Raw genomic sequence first — 21,968 nt, 5'->3', positions numbered from 1 at the left:
TGTCTATACATGGATGAATAGGTTTGTGTGTGTGCATGAGTGTGATTGGATGAGGTGGGATTCAATGTAAGGTGAGTTTGTGAGCATGTTTATGTGTATCTCTGCCATACCTAAAGTCCCCTTAACTAAAGAGTAAATCATGAAGTACTGGGGAGACACAAGACACCAGGGACTGTTAAAGAAATCCCTAAGTTACTTCAAAAATTAATAGAACAACTGGTTGAACACTACAAAGACTGTATGAAGAGGACACTAGACACCAGGGTCAAGCTTGAATATGACCCTAATCTACTTACAAAGGTAATATAGCATGGATTTTGTGACATAAAGCATGGAATAGCAAGAGGGTTGTTAATTCACAAATCTTCCATATAAAACTGAGGAAGCACTAGATAGCATCAGGATGTCTTTTTCAATATTACTTTAATCCACTTAAAGAGTTAATAGAGCAACAGGTCTTGCCTTACAATGTAGTTGCTGAGGTGACAGCAATCATTTGTGACATATGAGGAGTGTGGAAAAATAAGAGGCAACATCAGGGATGTTCCTTACATCTGAAACAGGTAAGATGTATGTTGGTATGTCCATGTGTGGTTAGTCTGTGTCTGTGTATGAATATATGTATGTATGTATGTGGTGGAATGAACGAGGGGGTACTTGTGTAACATGATGCACCAGCCACCAGCTGTGATTACTGTCAGGACAGCAGAAAAGGGCCTGTCAATTTTTACAGTGATAACTTAGCAATTCATAGACATGCAAGCTAACTGATAATGAAGTCTCTCCTCATTGTGGCTAATTTGTTTCTGAATCACTGTTTGTTTTTGTGATTAAGCAAATAGGGCCTTTTTGACACAACTTTACTGCTCAAAGCAAGACTTGTTTCTTTCTGATTCCTGGGCTTAATGACAACTGGAAATTTGGCTAGGGATATTACAAATATGGAGCCTTGTATAATTCTAAAACCAAACCAGGTCTAATGAATGAGTTGTACTGAAAAGGGAATGTTATGTAGACATACATATTAGGAAGAAATCAAGAATTAAGAGAAGGTAATTTCAATTTGTAGGAAGAGAATAGACAGCAGGAGAAATAAAACATGTTATAATTTAAATTGGTAGACGCGGTTATGGGAGATAACAGACTATCAATTGCAGAAGTTTCCAGTATTGTATAGTAGTAGTACCACCATACCGCTTAACCTCTTAGAACTAGAAATCTGGACAAAGCCATAAATGAAAGTGGGACAAAGGCCCAAAAATAGGGCCAATTTTTAAATATTTTTACAAACGTAGAAAGTTGATAGAATAACGGGTTTTGCAATAACATTAATTTTTTTGAAGGATATGAAATCTGAAACTCAAAAGTCTGTTATTATTTTCTAATTTCAGTCTTTTATGATTTACCACTAATTTGCCAAAAAAACACAATTTTATGAAAAATGGACCAAAAATATATGGCCAAAATCTGGAGATTATGTGAAAATCTGTATGGCTGAGAGGTATGAGTACCACTCTTGTATTCACAACATAAAATCTGGTGGATGCAAGGGGCAATGGTTTCTATATGGATATTTGTAGAGCTGTGCTACCTCTTGGAAAAATGACCTTGGTGAGATGAGATGTTTACTACATCTCTTATTCAAACATAACCACAGAGTGTTATTATGTGACTACCCAAGGAAGCAAAAAATATGTTTACTTAATTATGCATGTCTGTAGAGACAGCTGTATTATTCGATACATTTCCTAGTACTGCTCTGTTCATAAAGCTGCAGTTTCAAAACCAAGAGAAGACCCAAATCAATCCAAGTATCTACTGAGTACCAAATGGTTAAAGATAGACCACGTCATGATTTCATGTTCTTTCAGTTTTTTGGTTCTAAATCACAGATTTTTTTTTGGTAGTCCTAGTAATACACGACTTTAAATGAATGTTTTCATCAGTCTTTATTCCTTTCACAATAAACGTAACTTAATTTTTTATAACAATAATGTAAACAAAGTTAATGAACAGCCACTGTTTGAAATTTATTTGTAGTTCTTGTAACCCAAATAACCAAATGATTTTGGCAGTGGGTATGCCCTTGTTAATAATGTCATCAAGTGAGCACCAGTGCAATTTCTGAAGACTACAAACATTTCCACATCCCAGAAAATCTAAAATTGATCAGAAGAGGATAATACTAAATTACAGAATATGACAGTATTCAGGATTCATTTTGTGTACATTTTGTTTTTAGGATGTATACCTGAGTTCACTCATCTAAAACTAAAAAGCCTGCATAAGCTGACTGTAATAATGACATCTTATGAGAATAAGTACATTTTTGAAGACAACTCATTTTCATTTCATACAAATCTGGAAGTGATTATAATTACAGAATATAATAAAAATCATGATTTTATTTTGTGTATCTGTTGAGTTTTATAATAGAGCTCAGTCCTTAAAAAAGAAAAGTGCATAATCTTGATCGTAAGTGCAGCATCCAGGAAATAGAGTTGATTGTTAGTGCAGCGATATTATGCTTGGCACCCATTAATAATTTCTAGTTTGTGTATGTAGTGATACACTGTTCTAAAAATGTACAAAGGACAGGACTACATTTCAGTCAGCTTATCATAAGGAATATCTGACCTGCATTTGCACGCATAAAATGACATACTGCTCAACAACATATACCTGTCAGACTTATGGATTATTCTAATTTAAATAAAGCAGGTCTGAATACGTTCATTAAAGATGGGACCCATGTTACAATCCATAGTAAACTTTTCTTTTTGATGTTACTATTTTTGTGAAATAACCCTTCAGTTTTATGTGAAGACAGATGTTTGTGTCACTTTTGTCAAATCACATGGCTGTGGCACTGTTCAGCTTATATCATTAAAATAATGAGGTACAGAATTTTTCACAAATCATCTTTGTTTCAAAGCGGTTCTGATTGCCACCACAACCTCCATACCAAAACCTTTTGCACTGAATTTGGTACTTATCATAGTACCACATTAAGCTGTATTCTTGGCAGGGCCCTTCATCAGGATCCAGCTGGCAGACATCTTGAAGCAGAAAGAGAAGAATAGAGAAGAGAAGAGAATTATTAAGTAGCAAAATGACACATTTTATTAATAAATTACAGATTCTGAACTAACATCCAACAGTAGTTGTACACAATTAGAACAACAGCTGAACTAACAGGATCTTATCCACACCTACATTCTACCTTTGCTGTCTGATACTGTGGATATCAAACTGTTTAAATGAAAACAGATGAAAAACAATATTTTGAAAACTAGCCATACAACACCCATAGTTGAACTGTGATTTCCCTGTAATGTCCACTCTGTCAGGCATTATTGATTTACTGCTTTCTGTGCTAATCTCTAGGATTGTCTCATTACATATACAGGATCCAGTGCTCATAAAAATGCAACTGCATTGCAGTCCACAGAATTACTAATAAGGAGCACACCTGTTTGAAACATTTCTGAACACAATTTCCATTTCAGTAAACACATCTGTGCATAACTTGGTATAAAATAATACAGTCTACCACTGCTGATATTCGAAAGTTCTGTTTACTCCAGACAGATTTAGGCATAGTCCTGACTTACAAATGACAACACTGAATGCAGGAAACGGCAGTTTAGTTACTGTAGCTCCATGCAATGAATGGAAGTTAATATGCTAACAATGGCTCTAAGCATGGTCAGTAAGTGCCAGTAGAGGCAGGCTAGAAGTTAGGAGAAAAGGGTGCTGGTGGAAATAGGGACAAGGAATAATATTAAAAGACTATGAAAGCATAGAGGTACAGATCACAATTTTTTTATTTCTGTTGTTAGCTTAGTTAGTCAGGGAGAGCAGGCAGCATGTCAGCAGAGGAGTATGGAAAGCTGACAAGGAGGCAGCTGGCTGAGATGTGACAGGCTAAGGGACTGGTGCATGGAAACCTGACTAAGGCAGACCTGATTGCAGCCTTGGTCACAACTGCATCAGAAAACAGCAACCAGAAGGGCAATCAGAATGGCAGTGGAGATGTACCACCCTAAGAGAGTGGACAGCTCAACCTTTCTGCAGAGGACTTAAAAATCCATCTGGAGCTAAAGAGACTTGAGTTGGAGGCCAGGCATTTGTAACTAGAGACAACTAAGAGACTGAGGTGTCTAGAGAGTGAGGACAATGAGAAATTGTGATGGTTGGAGGCTGAGGAGAATGAGGAACTGCTATGCCTGGAAGCTGAGGAGAAGGAGTGGCAGAGGCAGCATGAAAAGGAGATGCAGACTCTTTGCCAGAGTCATGGAGGTAATGGAGAAGGGAGTAACTGGACCCCAGAAGCACAAAAGGTCAGTAAATTTCTTCCTCAGTTTAAAGAGGGGGATAATTTTGATAGTTTCATTCATATGTTTGAGAGGCTATGTAAACAGTATGATGTTGACCAAAGGCTCTGGGTATGGTTCCTGACTCCCTTACTCCACGGTAAAGCTGTAACTGTGTTGTCTAAAATGTCTGATGTTGACTGTTTTAATTATACTACTATTAATAACTGCTTGTTAGACTATTTTAAGCTAACACCTGAAACTTATAGGAAAAAGTTTCATGAGCATAGCCGAAAGTGTGTGTGAATATGTTGCTGAACTGAGCACATATTTTCATAGGTGGGTGAGTGGATGCCAGGTCACCACTTTTGAAGGGCTGGCAGACCTTTTGGTGAGAGAACAAGCCCTTAGCACTTTGCCTGAGGACATGAGGATTTGGTTAGCTGATAGACAATGTGCTACTTCAGATGAGTTGGGGAAGAAGGGAGACCTATATTTAGCAAGCAGGTCATCCCAGCACAGGAAAGGGACCACCAGTACTGCTCATGGGTCTAAAGGAACCCATGGTGGGCAGCACAGAATGCCCCAACAGAATCTGCCAGTAGCAGGGGAAGCCACTAGTCCAGGTACACATCCAGGACCTAGGGTTAAATGTTTTGAATGCAACCAGTGGGGCCATGTGGCATATAGATGCCCAAGGAGGGGAACAAAAGGTGAGAGTGCCAGTAAGTGGGAAAGACAAAATGCCAACAGTAGGTTGTCTTGAGACAACAAGGGTACCGAAGTACCATCCTGAAAATGTCCTGATAGGGAAGGATTTGGATGAGGCAGTACCATGTGCTTATGTAGTTACACGCAGTCAGGCAAGGAGACAAGCATGTGGATCTGGTAGTCTGGGGGAGACTCAGACAGACTGCATACTTGCAGCCTGGACTAGTGCGGTGGTTACTTCAGGGAGGGAGCTACTCTGTAGCAGAGAAACTGAAGGTGAGACACAGCTGCTTGTGGGTAATGATGTTCCCTTGGACAGAGGGACTGCAAAGGTAGAGGTGAGTAGTAGTACCCAGGCTGACAGTGAGGCTCCACTGTCAGAGGATGCCAAATGTCTTGTGGAAGGGGAGCTGAGAAGGCTTACAAAGAAAGAGATGAGACAGGCTCAGCTCTCAGACCCTACATTGCAAGGCCTGAGGCAGGTAGCTAGTGAGGCATCTGATTCTCAAGGGAATGGGAATCTGTATACTGGGACAAAGAGTTACTGTATAGAGAGTGGACCCTTGAGGGAGGGCTAGAAGGTGAGAGAGTACAGCAGTTGGAAGTACCTAGAGCCTACCATCTGGCGCTTCTAGCCATAGCCCATGATATTCCCTTTGCAGGTCATATGGGTATAAAAAGTACAAAGAGACATATTATGCAGAACTTATATTGGCCTGGAATTTCCAGAGATGTAACAGGGTACTGCAGGAACTGTGAGCAGTGCCTAAAGGTAGGTAGGGCAGGAGACAAGGTGAGACCTCCTTTGATGCCTTTGCCTGTGATAGAGAAGCCATTTCAAAGGGTAGCTATGGATATTGTAGGGCCCCTGAGTACCCCAAGTTCCACAGGGAAAAAGTATATCCTAGTCGTAGTGGATTATGGTACACGATACTCTGAGGCAGTGACTCTGTCCTCCATTAAGACAGAAAAGGTGGCAAATGCTTTGTTAGAGATTTTCAGCAGGGTAGGTTTCCCAAAAGAAATACTGACTGACAGAGGTGCCAATTTCATGTCAGACCTGCTGGCTTGTCTGTGGAAGTACTGTGGGGTGAAGCACCTGAAGACCACCCCCTACCATCCCCAGACTAATGATCTTGTTGAGAGGTTAAACTCTAAACTCAAGTCCATGCTACGGACATTTGCAGACCAGTTTAAGAGGGAGTGGGACAAATATTTGCCCCATCTGTTGTTTGCGTACAGAGAGGTTCCCCAGAAATCCACAGGTTTTTCACCCTTTGAGTTGCTGCATGGGCATAGGGTGAGGGGACCTCTAGATTTAATTCATGATGAGTGGGAAGGTTTGTGTGAATCTCACAAGGTGTTTGGTGTGGCATATGTCCTAAACCTCAGGACAAGGCTCAGGGAAATCATGGGCTTGGCCCAGGAGAACCTGGCAGAAGCCCAACAGCAGGAAAAGGTATTGTATGACAGGAATGCTCGAGCTAAAGAGTATGCTGTAGGGCAGCAGGTAATGGTTCTCATTCCTGTCAGATACAACAAGCTGCAAGCAGCTTTGGTAGGACCCTACAAGATGGTAAGAAAGGTAAGTGATGTTAGCTACATGGTGGAACTGCTAGGCAGAAGGCAGGGACACAAACTATACCATGTTAACATGATGAAACCTTACCATGATAGGGAGGCCCTTGTGCTGAGCATTTGCAGTGGATTTCAGGAGGAGTCTGAGGGAGATCTGGTGACTTATCTCCTCAGTGAGGCTTGGACTGACACCTCAGTGGAAGAGGTAGCAATGTCCCAGCAACTATCTCCCACCCAGGTTTGAGAAATCTGAGCAGTGTTACAGGAGTTTGGGGACATGTTCACTGGAAAACCAGGGTGCATCCACCTAGTGCAGCACCAGGTGGATACAGGACCCCAAAGGTCTATTAGGCAGGCCCCTTATAGGGTACCTGAGAGAGTCAAACAGACTCTGAGGGAGGAGATACAGGAAATGCTGGAACTAGGGGTAATTCAAGAGTCCAACAGTCCTTGGACCTTCCCAGTGATGCTGGTGTCAAAGGAGGATGGCAGCACCAGGTTCTTTGTGGACTACAGGAAAGTAAACAGTCACATGGAGTCAGATGCTTACCCCATGCCTAGGACAGATGAGGCCCTAGAACATCTGGGTGGGGCTAAGTATCTTACAACCATTGATCTTACAAAGACATAAAAGATTCACTGAGCTCACCACCAAAGGCAGTACGCATGGAAAGCAAATAAATGTGGAAAGCAAACCTGCTACTGTCACCTAAGCTGAAACAAAATGGTTGAAATTGTTAAAATCAGTTCCTTTATTGACAAAATAAAACGTAATTCTGCTGCTGCTGTTTGGATAAGCGCTTTCAGTTATTGAACCTTTATCAAATCCTCAGGATTTCAACCATTTTATTTCAGCTTGGGTGACAGTAGCAGGTTTGCTTTCCACATTGATCTGACAAAGGGTTACTGGCAGGTGCCCCTGACTTCCAGTGCTAAAGAGAAGTCAGCCTTTGTGACTCTTTTTGGCTTGTATGAGTTCACAAAGATGCCCTTTGAGATGAAAAATGCCCCAGTGACTTTCCAGAGGCTGGTAGATCATATCCAAGCAGGAGCAGGTGGGTTTGCCCTTGCTTACCTAGATGATATTGCCATCTACAGCCATTCCTGGCAAGAGCACCTTAAACATGTCAGGCAGGTGCTGGGCAGACTACAGAGGGCAGGGTTGACCATTAAGCTGAGCAAATGTCAGGTGGCTATGGCAGAGGTCTCCTACCTGGGATATAGAGTGGGGAGTGGTATGATCAGGCCAGAACCTGCCAAAGTAGAAGTCATTCAGGCATGGCCTGCACCTGTTACCAAAAGGCAGGTGAGTGCATTCGTAGGGACAGCAGGGTACTACAGAAAGTTTGTCCACAGTTATATTACCATAGTTACTCCCCTCACAGACCTGACAAGGAAGAACAGACCTGATACGGTAGTGTGGACCACAGCACATGAGCAGGCATTCCAGAAGCTTAAAGAAGCCTTGAGAGGACCCCCTCCATGTTAGCCAGTCCAGATTACAGCAAAGAATTTGTTGTGCAGATGGATGCTTCAAACCATAGGGTGGGGGCTGTACTTAGTCAGATTTCTTCGGAGGGAGAAGAGCACCCAGTGGTTTATCTCAGTCATAGGCTCCAACCCAGGGACGAATGCTATGCAGCTGTAGGAAAGGAATGTCTGGCCATAGTGTGGGCACTGCAGAAACTTCAGCCTTATCTGTATGGAAGGAAATTCACTGTAGTGACAGATCATACTTCCCTGACATGGTTAAACAAAGCCAACCAGCAAAATGTCAAGTTTCTAAGATGGAGCTTAGAGTAAGAAGCATATATGTCAGTGCAGCACCACAGTGGGATTAGCAATGCCAATGCAGATGGGCTCTCAAGACAGGGAATGGGGCAAAGTATACTCAGATAGACCTAACCCTCTCAAGCAAAGTTTCTCAAGGGTCACTTGAAAAACTAGCTTGAGTTCTTTGTGGGAGGGGGTGTATGAAGATATGCCAGCCTAGCCTGATAGAATTTTGTAGATAATTCTGTCATTTGTAAATATTAATGTAAGCCACAGGCTTGTTCTCTTAAATAAGACTGCATTAGATATTGAACTGCAAAAATGTAAGAACAGTGCACTCTACTGTAAAAAAGCTAAGTCAAACATTTTATGACTGTCTTAGGTGTCAAATTTCAGAGCCAATATGTTTGGATGAAGGAATTCTGCCTATTGTTTTGAGGCCAGAGTTAATGGCTAGAATGTGCATGCATAATTTCTTTTATTGTGCTGGTTCCTGACCAGCTGCAAGATCAAAGGGGCTATTAACCTCTGAAAGTCTGTTAACCTGGGAACCAGAAAGAAATGATGTAATCTGAAATGAATCAGTGGTACTGTTTTATCAATTTAAGGACAGAAAGAATGAGAGCATTTGAGCATTTGTCTTGAGAACATCCAACTCAGCACTGCCTGTGTCTAGATGTTAGTAGGATTTTAGAACTGTGTTTTCTCTTAGCTATAGCTAGGAAGTAGGAAAATTAGACTAGTTTGTTTTTCTGTGATGTCAGACGTTTGCTGCTGTATTATTTTTAAGTTTTTCTCTGTGATCTCTTAACTCTTGACTAGCACTGTGTAGTAAGAAGTATTGTCTTGTGTTTTTATTATTTATTATTAAATATTTTTAAACCTTTCAACTGTGGCTGTTTTGTGTAGAGATCAGTTATGCTCTAAGAGTACATTGCATGTAGTGATACTGTACCAAGTAACTCCAAATAAGTCTTGACTGTTTGGTTGCACTTACCATTTAAATAATATTGCACAGTAATAATTGGACACCCTTTATAAGGGCCTTTGAGTAACTCATAAATATTAACTGGATGGTGGCAGTGATTTCTACCATATAGTCTGGGTAAAAGGGGCACAACTGGAAAACTTGTGCCAGCTTTCCCCAGGAGTGTCTGTGTGGTTGTATAAACTCTTATCTCAAAGTGTGTGTGTGTCAGCTACTTGGGCAGGGACACAAAGCACTGGTTGGACAGAGAGGGTGCTGGAGGTTTTAGCTTGCCCACTAGGTTGAGATCTGGAGCCTATATCTGTGCCAGTGGGGAGTCTTACTGGGGACCTGGAGAGAAAGGGAGCAACCAGTTCCAGACTGACTGTGATCTTTGTGTGCTCTTAAGGGAAATTGTACTTTACTGTGTGTGAATTTATTATCCTTTCCCTATATGGATGCCCCTCACTGGTGTTAGTGGTGAGGATTGAGGCTCCTTCATTGCTGAGCCAGTGCACGGGCATCACATCCTTCATAATGAATGTCAGCAATTACCTGCTCATCAGTACATGGGACATCAAAGGCAGAAGGAAGGAGTACTTTTAGCAGCTTATGAATGAAGAAAACCTCACAGAAACTGTAATGACCCAGGCAATGCCTATGATGAAAGAAGAGAAGCCCAGTTTAGAAGAAGTAATGAACAGCACTAAGGAAAATGAAAGCAGCAGGACTAGATGAAGTCATGGTAGATATGATCAAGATGTGGGGTAAGTTAAGGGAGAAATGGCTCTTAAGGGAACTCCCAGCAGTGTGAAGAGAAAGGCTTATCCCAGATGGCTGGAGAGTCAGTATACAAGAAAAAGAGTTGCCATTCACAACTGTGGACAGTATAGAAGTATCAAACTTTTCTTACACTGCATGAAAGTTCTGAAGAGGTTGATTGATAAATAAATACACAGAGTAATAGAAAGTACGAAAGGAGATGAGCAGTTCAGGTTCAGATCAGGATGCAGCACAACCACACCTTTATTTGCAGTGAGACAGATAGATGAAAAGAAGCTAGAGATGAGGAATGAGTCCAACTTGCCATTACTAAACCTGGAGAAAGCATTTGATAAGGTGCCAAGAGAGCTGATTTGCACAGACTGGTGATGGTTCAAAGTCCAGGAAACACTGGTAAAATTAGTGCAAGCTATATAAACTAGACAAAAGTATAAACACTATTTGGCCTTACAGAGGGGTTCCCAGTTGGAGCGGGTGTACATCAGGATTCATCTCAGAAGCCACTGCTGCTCGTACTGGTAATGGACTACATTAACAAACAGGTCAGGGGTCAGTTCAACAAAGCTACTATAAAAATGATGTGGCAGTACAGGCAGACTCTGAACAAGAAAGTCTGCAAATGATGCGGGACTGGAATGCAAAACTGAAGGCACAAGGGATGAAAGTGAGGATACAGAAACAGTTGTCATGGCAGCAAAAGAGAGAACTCAGAAGATGAAAACTGCCCCAGGATTCCCACTCCTTATTTCTTGATACACTGGAAAATATTAGGGTACAATCTAACACCCTAATAATGGGCAATTTCAACTACCCCACCATTAACTGGGAAAACTACTCATGTACCAACTCTTGTGCTCAACATTTTCTGGAATTCATAAATTCAAATGCCTTGGATCAACTTATCCACACCCCCACCAGGAGCAGCAATATCCTAGACCTGGTCATTACCAACATGGGCAACCGGTGTTCCACATCAGAGGTCAATTCCTCATTGGTCAGATCCGAACACAAGCAAATCACCCTAGACATCCACATCCCAGCCCCATCTCCCATTAGGGAAACCACTGTAAAACATTTCTCCAAAGCCAACTTCACGCTTCTTAAGACAGAAGTGGCAAACTTCACGACACCCATGCTGATGGACAATAGAGATACGTCTGCTGAATCCTATACAATTGCACTTTATAAGCACTTACACGAGTGCATGGATCATGCAATCCCTAACAGAACCAAGATGCTATCCTCCAAAAAAAGGAAGCCAATCTGGTGGTCTCCTGCTATAAACAAACTCTACAACAGAAGAAAGAAACTGTTGCAAAAAAGAGTAAAATCCCATGATTGGAGGAACTCCATGGTCAGCCTCAGTAAGAAGCTGAGATCCCTCATAAAATCCTCAAAAGCTAGTTACAAAAACAAAATCGCCACTGATTCTAAAGACAACCACAAAGCATTCTATAGCTATGTCAAGAATCTCAATGGCAACACTCAGATCTGCTCTGAGTTGCAGCACAATGGCACTAAATATACAGAACCAACTGATATTTCCAACATCCTGGCAGATAGGTTCAGTGCTAACTTTACCCCTCTCTCATACCCTAAAGGGCCCATCTCTATACTGGAAGAATACAAAGTACCTGTAATCACGGCTGCACAGGTAAAAAACACACTCTCCAAAGCCAAGAACACAGCATCCATGGGACCTGACAACATCCCAGGCTGCGTTCTACATGAACTACAGAACAAACTGGCACCCCACCTAAGCACCATGTTCAATCATAGCCTCACTTCAGGCTTTGTGCCCACTGAATGGTGCACAGCAATGGTTATCCCACTCCACAAAGGGGGAGCCACCATGGACCCTGGGTACTACCGCCCCATTAGCCTGATGAGCCTGGTCTGCAAGGCTATGGAGCGTATCATCATGGAACTTATAAACAATGACATTGGTAATCTCCAAACTCTGGACCTTACCCAATTCGGGTTTGTAAAAGGCAGATCATGTCTCTTAAACCTGATAGACTTCTTTGAAGCGGTCACCAAAGCTGTAGATGAGGGTAAGGTGGTACACACAGCCTATCTAGATCTCGCCAAGGCTTTCAACACAATCCCCCACTCTAGAATTATAGAAAAAGTCACCAAACTAGGTATAAATCCCTATGTCACAAGATGGGTTGCAAACTGGCTCACTGACCGAACCCACACTGTGAAAGTAGCAGACTCTAAATCCAACTTCAGGCCAGTGACAAGTGGAGTACCACAGGGTTCAGTCCTAGGTCCTCTCCTGTTTGGTATCTACTTCTCTGAAGTACAGGCTAACACAGAAGGTCTTTGGCTAACAAAGTTCAAAGATGACTGCAAACTAGGAGCCATAATCAAATCTCCTAACGATGTGGACATCCCACAAAAGGGCCTCACTGAGACAGATGCCTGGTGTCAAAGCCATGGCCTCAAGCTCAATGCCAAAAAGTGCATTATCATCCCTTTTGGTAAAAACTCTGTACCCATGAACTACCACATAGGCGGTAGTCTACTTAACGCTGAAAGTGTGATAAGAGACCTTGGGACACAGGTGGACAGTAGTCTCTGCTTTGATAATCACATGGCCACAGTAGTCAGGAAATCCTTCTATGTGGCACACATACCTCTCAACCTGTAAACATCAAAAATCTGGGAAAAGCCCATGAAAATAGGTACAAATTTGTACGCTGATTAATATAATATTTGCATATATGATTATGTAACCCCACCCACTCCAGTGGAATTGTGGGATAGTAACTTTTAAATGCAAACTGAAGAACAGATTACCAAAATATGATAATAAAACACAAAAATAAGAAGAATAATAGTGTTTATTTATATTAATATTTGAACTTGTGCAAAACTAAAATACAGTATTCTTTTATAAAAATAACATTAACTGGTTGCAGCTGCACCTCATTGGGAATATGCATACACAAACAAAACACTTCAGAATAAGAAACCATGTAGCTGCCTAATCCTTGTATTCTTAGATTGTCAAACCCATAATTTCCACAAACTTCACAAAACTTTATAGTTGAATTAAGAATCCGGATTCCTCCAAAAGAAAAAGTGCACGATTTGTATAATCAACTAATATTCTCTGTGTTGTAGTCTGTTAGCTAAACTATATATTTCACTGTAGGGCTTACCAACCAAAATGTGATGGTATTAGCCAAGTACGATTTACTGTTTTTATTGCATTTTATTACATTCTTAAAACAATGCTGCTTACAGCAAAATCCTTTTAGAAATCAGATACAAAAATATTTTAAAAGTTAATCCAAATGAAAGGCCATGTTAGTATTTTCTTATGGATTTTTACCCCTTTAGTGTGGGCTGCAGCCCTTTTTCTTTCCTTGAAACAGATGAATATTTAACAGCCAGCCAGTCAGTGAGCCTGCACAGGCTTTGGATGACATGCAAACTTCTACTTCTGCAGTTCTGTGCTTCACTGAGACGGTTCAGAATATGCTTGCACCTTGCAGACTCTCTCTCTCATGAACACATAGCATCAAAAATAATTACCTTTTCAATACCCTTTCATTTGGTTTGTCTTCCAGCTTTTTCACTTACCACAACTTAAACCATGCAAATCACACCAATAAACTTCACAGCAACAGTCAAACAAACTTACTTTTCATATATACGATTGCAACACAGTCCCTTTTAAGATGCATAACATAAGTCAAGGAGCAAATGGTTGCTCTAGCAACAACTTAAAAGCTCTAGCTATACTTAAGTTAAACTGTTAAAATGTAGTTACTGATGTAAGAACAAACTGACTCTTTTATTATTATTATGATTATTAGTATTAACAGTAATATGTAGAGAACTGACAGTGCCATTTGTAGGTATGCAATATGATAAAAATTAACAACAAGCTTGCATCTTATACACCATCCTTAAGTGTGTATGTCCTCTATCCAGAAAAAAATCTCCTGTTTCACAAGCAATTATTGAGCTTTACCATGAATGCATTAAGAGGACACACTCCTCAGATCTACAGGAAATGTACTAAGTTGAAAATATCTGTATCTATCTATGTGCCTATCTACAGATTTGCAATGGAACAGAGCATAAGCAGGGGTAACAGTAGGTCTATATTATTGCACATGCTGTAGAAATGCTTGCTTGTTAAACCAAAAAAAAAACCAGCGCCGTAATGTTCAAACTCAAACAGAATAATAAAATGTCTATCTGCCTTGCCACGAGTCTACTCTATGATTCCAAAACATGTATTTTCTTTAGATCTATTTTTAATTTACCTTGATGTGAAGGACAAGCTGGGAGAAGAAGTAGTAGTAAAAATATACTTCTTCATGGTGACTTAATGACCGACTTGACCGTTGAGCAGTTATTCACCGCCGCACAGCTCCAGGTCCGACTGAGACTGCTCTGCTGCTTGCCTTGGGGACAGGGTTTCTTCGTGAGCACCACACCACTGCCTGCCTGACAAAGTAAGTTCTAATTATCTAAATATTAGCTGAGCTGCATTGTACAGCCTGGAATGGAATTTAAAAAAAAAACGCACACTTTCTATGTTTTTACTGCCTGGATCTTATTCTGAATCCAGAGAGCTGAATGAGCTGCTGCCTGGCACACGTATGACTCGAGTCTAGTAAAATAAACAAACCACTCCGAGTCTCTGACTCAGCCTTCAGCCAAAATGCCGAATTCCGACTCTGCACGCGATGACGTCAGCAAAAAAAAAAAGGCAGAAAAAACATAGAAAAAAAGCCTGGAAATTCGGGAATTAAGGGGACCACTCATAAATTCGTAGCACCCCATTATTTGGACCTCAAAACCAGCAAATACCGAGGAATTCAGTATTGTTGAGAGGTATGGTGGCACACCTCATCACAAAAGGTTTCTCATCCAGGAAAAAAGAGGTCATTGTTCCCCTTTACTCATCACTCATTAGACCCATTATAGAGTACAACACCCCTTTTGGTATGTACCTTACAGGACATCTACAACAACTGGAAAGGCCACAGAAATACCTCACAAAGAGGATTACCGGCCTCAAACAGATGCCCTATGCAGACCGTCTCAAAAAACTTCAGCTTTACTCTGTCGCATATCGCCTACTCAGAGGCGATCTCTGCCTAACACACAAAGCTATATCAAACCCAGAGCTGTTGGACATGCTCCACGTAAAGAAATCCCAATCCCTCTGAGCTACATGCTCTATGGACCTAAACCTTGTTACCACAATAAACAGAACATGCTGGAGGGATAGATTCCTATCTCAGAGACTTCCCATGCGCTGGAACAGGCTACCTATCTATATAAAACAAAGCTCCTCATTAGCACTATTCAAGAAAAATCTTGATGATTGGATGGGAGATAAGAAATTCACCCCAGGGCTCTGCTTGACAGGGGCACAGGAAAATAATTTTCTTGGGTGGCAAAAGCCAGGGTACCATTTGGCTAGGCTTATATAGGCCCTAGGGCCAATAGCCTAGTACCTACCTATGAACCTATGAACCTATGAAACAGAAGGAAAGTTAGTGGAAGAGGTTAACAGCTTCAGGTCTCTGGGAGGGGTGGTTGAAGAAGGGAAATCTAAATGAGGAGTTCAAAGACAGAATCAGAAGACATATGCCCAGCATTAATGTAAGCAAAGTAACGTGTATCATAGCAGACTGTTACTGTAAAATGTATGTAAAATATTACATTTGATACCTATGCATAAACATTTGGCAGCTGAGTCCCCAATGCTGCTTCTTAGCAGAAATTCAGAGAATTACAGCAATGCACTGAAGAGTTTTATTCTACTGTTAAGGATTTAAATGCAACTCATTGCTAAACTTAGTAACATCACTTTGCCACTGTGAATATAGGGGGTTATAATGATGGCATCTTGTGAAAGCAAAAACGTTCCTATTCAGAAGCATGTATACTGTTTTTAATTCTTATGTAACGGTAACATGATGCAGGTATATTCTAGACATGTTCTGCATCTTCTACCACAAACATAAATTCTGTACCAGTCAGTAATGGAAGAGAAGCATAATTCCATATTCCAAAAGGCTACTGCCTAATGCCTGCAAAATCCTGCATTTGGTAGCTATCATTAAAAGACCAATTCCCTGCCAGAAATATGAGACCCATACTACATAAAATAAGCCAATTTATAAGTAGAAACTGAGACAGGAGAAAATTTGCTGTTACACCAATATCATTAAGGCATTTTGTGAGCTGGGGAAAACATGATGGAGTGGTCCATCCAACAACCCTTGAGATATGGGATTGCTTGATTTTTATTGAGTGTGTGAGTGGTCAACAGCTTTTTGGTTGACTGCATACAACTGACTAAGCAGATGATTGATATGGGTGGGAATATAAATAAGCAGGGGTGTGGGGAACATGGGGAAGATTTCCCTTACAAAAAAAAAAAAACAGTCCATGGGATTCAATAAGCTGTTTTTTCCATTCAGGAATAGTGCAGCAGCTCCTGCATGAAATATGGCCGCAGAGTGAGCCAGTAAACAAGGATGGGGATGTGCACGAGCCTGACAGCGCTATTCTGGCATGGACAACACTGAATAATGCTAATTACCTCATTTGCTGGTGAAAACCATGCAACTGAAGTGAATTAGCAATTCATTAAACAGACAGGCATCTGTGTCAGAACAGTGTGAGGTCCAGAAATGTATTCAGTTACTAACCAAATACATTTCTGCAAAAATCAAAAAGGAGGCATGACAGCTCAAAGTAAAGCATGTATTATAACCATTAGCATGCCAATGGCCAAGAATATGGCCATTGGCATGGAAACGTGTTGCAAAAATATGAAAATCAAAATTTTATAATTTTTGGCCAAATTCGGCTGTTTAAGTATAGGGCAGCGGCGCACAAACGGGATTGTGCCGAAAATAAAACAAAATGTGAAAAGACAATTTTAAGTGAAATCTGCATTTTGCCATTATAGTGTATGGCATGCAGAATCAAAACAATAACAGGTAACACTGGTTGCTAAGGAGGAAGGTTGTGGTGTAGTGGTGTAACCAGAGACTAAGGCAGTGAGGTATGCAAATGAGCAAGTTTTACTGAATCAGTAAATGGGAGACCATTCTCTGGCTGCATCTAATTGTGTAGGAGTTATAAGGCAGCAGTGTAAGCAGCTGACATGAAAAAGGGGTGTGTCATGCTTGGTGTAAGCACATTAGACTCCATGACTCCCATTTGAGCTTAGCCAAGCACAGCTAAGCAAGGGGATGTGTCTGAGGCTGTATTAACTTATTCCATGAAATAAAGAGCATGTTCACATCCAGGGGAGGGCCATTTCTTCTTCAAAGTGTTTAGTTTTAGCTAAATGGGTTTGCGCGGCATGTACCGGGTCTAAAACAAAAAAAGAAAAAAAAACGGAAATAGCAGAACTGTTTACATTTGGGCACTGGGTTTGCACGATGTGCCTCGGGGCTTAAAATGGGAAGAAATGGGAAGGTAAAAAAAAGGGGAGAAATAGCAGAATAAAAGCAATCAAGTACAAATAAAATAGCAGGAAGGTGGAATGTATCATAGCCAGCCAATCATACAGGCAGCATCTGCAGCACAACAGTATAAACTGTGCAAACACCTTTCAGTCTGTTTTTTCCCACAAACTCTGCACTATTGCTGTACACACTCAGGGAAATTTTAACCGACAAAATGTTAGGGGCTGCTGTCACTTTGTCAGTATGTGCTAGAGGCTGAGGGCGGTGAGGAGGATAATGCTGGCAACCACCCTAGACTGAGGAGGAGGAGAAGAGAGTTCTGACCCAGGGTAACATACCAGGGGCTACATGATCTGGAGATAGCAGAGCACTTCAGGCTGGGCAGGGACACACTTCAACAACTCTGTGAGCTGTGCTGGCCTCACCTCAGACCCAGAGCCAACAGAGCGGAACCCATCCAAGTGGATACCAAGGTATGTGTAGCCTTAAGAATACTAGCTACAGGTAATGTCCAAAGACCTACTGGAGACATCATGGGGGTCTCACAGGCATCTGCATCCAGGGTACTCCAACAGTTCCTGGATGCCATGCTACCACATGCCGGTGAGCACATTTATTTCCCCAGCACCCGTGAAGAGAGGACCAGCAATATGCACCTCTTTCACCATGTAGCAGACTACCCGGAGGTACTGGGTCCACAGACTGCATGCACATCCACATCAAAGCACCACCTGGTGAACAGAGTAGGGTCTACTTAAACTGCAAGTGCTTTCACTCCAACTGCCAGGTTGTGTGCAATGCCCAGGACATTATCATTAATGTGTGTGCTGGCAGCCCTGGAAGCTATCACAACTCCCACATATGGCATTCCTCATAGCTGTACCAGGGATTTGCCAGGGGGGACATCCCATATGGCCATCTGGTGGGGGATGCTGGCTATGCACTGGAGCCGTGGATGATGACTCCCATCAGAAATGCACACATACCCACTCAAGAACACCATAATGAGGCACATGCACAAACCAGGATCATTATAGATTGTGTTTGGGATGAGCAAGTCACAGTTCCACTGCCTTGACATATCTGGTGGAGCCCTGCAGTACTCTCCAGCCACATGTGCACACATGTTCATAGTATGTACCATGCTACACAATATTATCCTGTGGAAACAGCTGCAGCAGGAACAGCATGGGGAAGGGCCACACAGCCCCCCACCATTGCCAAGGTCCCCACAGGCACAGAGAGACTAGAAGGAGGAACCCCTGAGCCAGCTCCTGTAGGCAGATGGAGGCGTGCCCAGTATGTTCTGGCCTTGGCAAAGAGGCAACGCATAGCACACACACTGACACAGTAGGGACCTAGGGACTGACACGTCTCTCTGACTCGCATACACAGTAACATAGATGCCACAAACATCCCACTAACTGTACCTTACCATGTATAGGCAGTGTACTGCATGCATACGACATAGGCAGCCCTCAAGCACCATCCTCACAACTGCTGCAGGCACAAGGTAAGTCAGTCTTCTTAACAATAAATGAATGGACTAGTATATTCTGGTAGCATATCTATGGTATTGCTGCATGCATGCAAGGGAATGGGGTGGTCTACTGGGATAGCAGCAGACAACTGACAGCTACATGGGACAACAAGAAATGTTTGCCCAATACTGGCCTTGCTACACTATGCACTAGTACCTAAGGTGACAAATCCCACTACAGTATATTTTTTTTGGGGGGGGCAACTAACTGGGGGTCATAGGTCACAGGCATGAATGTCAGTGTGGGATCCCATACTCACCCTCTCAGCCCCACCCAGCAAGTCAGCCATAGAAAACCATAAAGAAATGTCCGGCAAAGGCCCCCCTACAGACTTACACAGTGATAGCACAGCAGGTCTTGCAGTTGCAGTAAGGCTCTGAAGGGTAAGAAGTCTGAAACTGAAATGTATACCATTACAATCTGACCTGCCGGTCTTTAGTGATATGCCTTGAGTCTCCAAGACAGGGCACAATACTATGCTAAATGGAACCAAACTGTAAAGCAAATATCAGCACAGTCTGTGCAAATGTGTACAGTTGACAGGTGTGCCCCCCACACCCATATTCCCATAGAAATGCAGTAACATGTATGTTTGCAGGAAAATAGCAGCAGAGCACACATTCCCAGGGCTGTCCCAATCAACATGATAACTTGTTCCATGTCCACAATATGCAGGGGTCAATGAGCTATGTATATGTGTTGTTAATAATGTCAGGATCTGGCCAGCACTTACTCCTGGCTGTTGTGTCATAGTGGTCTAGGTACAGTGCTGTCTTTGACAGGGCCATGTTCCAAGAACTGCAGTGCCAAGTATTCTGCATGTCAGCTACACCTACAGTAGGAGGTGTATACTCTGTCCAGATGTCAGTATCTATTAATGCAGAAATGCTGTACAGGTCATGGACAGGGGGGCACACATATGGACAGTACACAGCTTGGAGTAACCTACACAGTGCTTACCATGCCTCTCAACTGTACAGACCTATTGAGGTTTGCATCATAACTGTGGTCTGTATAACATGAAATAGTGGTTGTCCGGCAATTTTTTGGCATATCACACAGGACTAAGGTCAGAAAAATAATGACAGATTGTAGTGTCAGATTTCATACACTATAGAAACATGTATGCTAATGCCAAACCTGTTACTGAATCACCTTTCTAGGTTTATAAGGCCAATACTTAACAATGGTCCCTATATTTAGGCCTCTGTCCAGATGTCTGGCTCTCAGAAGTTAAGAGGTATGGTGCCTAGTAGGACAGCAGGTACCTGAAGGTCAGTGTACTGCCAGTGTAAAAAAGGCTGCCACTTTTCTGTGTCAGCATTGACAACATGTCACTGGCCAACAGCCATACCCCTGGAATGACACAGGTTGTCAGAGAGGGAGCACAAGTATGCCTTGTAATCTGTTCTGCTTGTCTTAACATTGCATTTGCCTGCCAAATAGTTGCAAAACAAGAAAGGGTCATGTCAAAACAGCAATGGCAGACAGTGGGGAAGCAGACGTCAAACCTATAAGAGAATACAAGCAATTACCAAACCAGTCTCCCAACTATCTATGTTTGGCAGAACAGTGTTAATACCCTGTCACCATGTGTGGGTCTTTGTCTGACTGTCATATTTGGGCCTGTGCAGATGTCAGTATGTGATGATATGACAGCTAGGCTCACATATAGTCTCATAATAACATATAGCAACATAAACCATCTAAGGACCAAAGCAAATGGAGTGGTGCAATGATGGGCAACCTGCTAAATATGTACACTCAGATGTGTGAAGTCCATAACCCTGTGTGCGATGTAATGGCATGTACCTCACTCACATCAAAATTACAAATACATAACAGCAGCCACTGTGGCCAAAGCCTGTGACTGGATTACAGAAGGACACAGAGACACACAAAAGGGGAAGGGGAACCACTGGCCAGACAAATGGGGAATGTGCACACCAGAACAAATTGTGCAGTAACATAGGTACCATGCAGTGTTAAGGATCAGAAAACATCACCTGCAAATACACAACACACACCCAAGTAAGTGGAGGTCCGCAACAAAACAAAACCCAAACAAAGGACACCTCAGAGGCAAAATCACATGAGAACCCCACAAACCTACACACCATAGACCATGTAGAGTCCACACACCAGGGTCTTGCAAACACTAAGACCTTACCCCAAACCCCAAACACCTACCCTACACAGATAGGCAAACAGCACTGTCCCTCTACTCTGTTCCATACACACACTGCTGAGGTGACCCGTGTCTGGCATACAAATCAATCCTGACCCTGCCTGATGGGACTTTTGCACATCTGGAACTCAAGGCCCACTCCATCAACCTGTAGGTGCAGCATCAATCTGGGATGTGATATCAGTACGGCTTGACAGCATGACAGATACGTGTACCACACACTACCCCATCTGTGGAATATACTCCCTGTCAACAGCAAGCCAAGTGCATCAATACCCCTAGTTATGTGCTCCCTGTATAACTGCATGGGAAACACAAAATACAGCCCTGTGATCCCATTTGTGTCCCTGCTGGACAGGGGCTCTGTATGCTAACATGTAACATAGGCTGCACTCTCATCTGCATGGGTTATAAGGGCTTCAGGGCCAATACTCTACTAACGTCATAGCAACCTATTAACCTATACACAACGGTCTGTCAGTGGTTCACCACATTACTCTGTACAGCTCTGCCACTGACATACCTAGAAGTCACAGTGCTATGTGGAATATACTACACATATAATGGACATTTCTGCACAGTAGAATGCACTCTGGACCCACACCAATACCTCCCAACTTCTGATAGCAAGGCATCTGGACAAGGTCATAA

General features: G+C 42.2%; 1 protein-coding gene across 1 annotated transcript in view; it reads right to left on the bottom strand.

Moving 5' to 3' along the window:
* Positions 1–1,953: 1,953 nt before the first annotated feature.
* Positions 1,954–21,968, bottom strand: part of LOC122796926 (collagen alpha-6(VI) chain-like) — a 1,619,258-nt gene continuing 1,599,243 nt past the window's right edge. The window contains exon 42 of the mRNA XM_044065693.1: positions 1,954–3,059. Within this exon, the coding sequence (XP_043921628.1) occupies positions 2,887–3,059 (173 nt within the window). The 3' untranslated portion in view covers positions 1,954–2,886. The remainder of the gene's footprint in view (positions 3,060–21,968) is intronic.

This window comes from Protopterus annectens, chromosome 3.part0 (assembly GCF_019279795.1).
Source record: "Protopterus annectens isolate FY-2018-M chromosome 3.part0, PAN1.0, whole genome shotgun sequence".
Lineage (NCBI taxonomy): Eukaryota > Metazoa > Chordata > Ceratodontiformes > Protopteridae > Protopterus > Protopterus annectens.
This window is presented reverse-complemented; position numbering and strand designations above follow the sequence as displayed.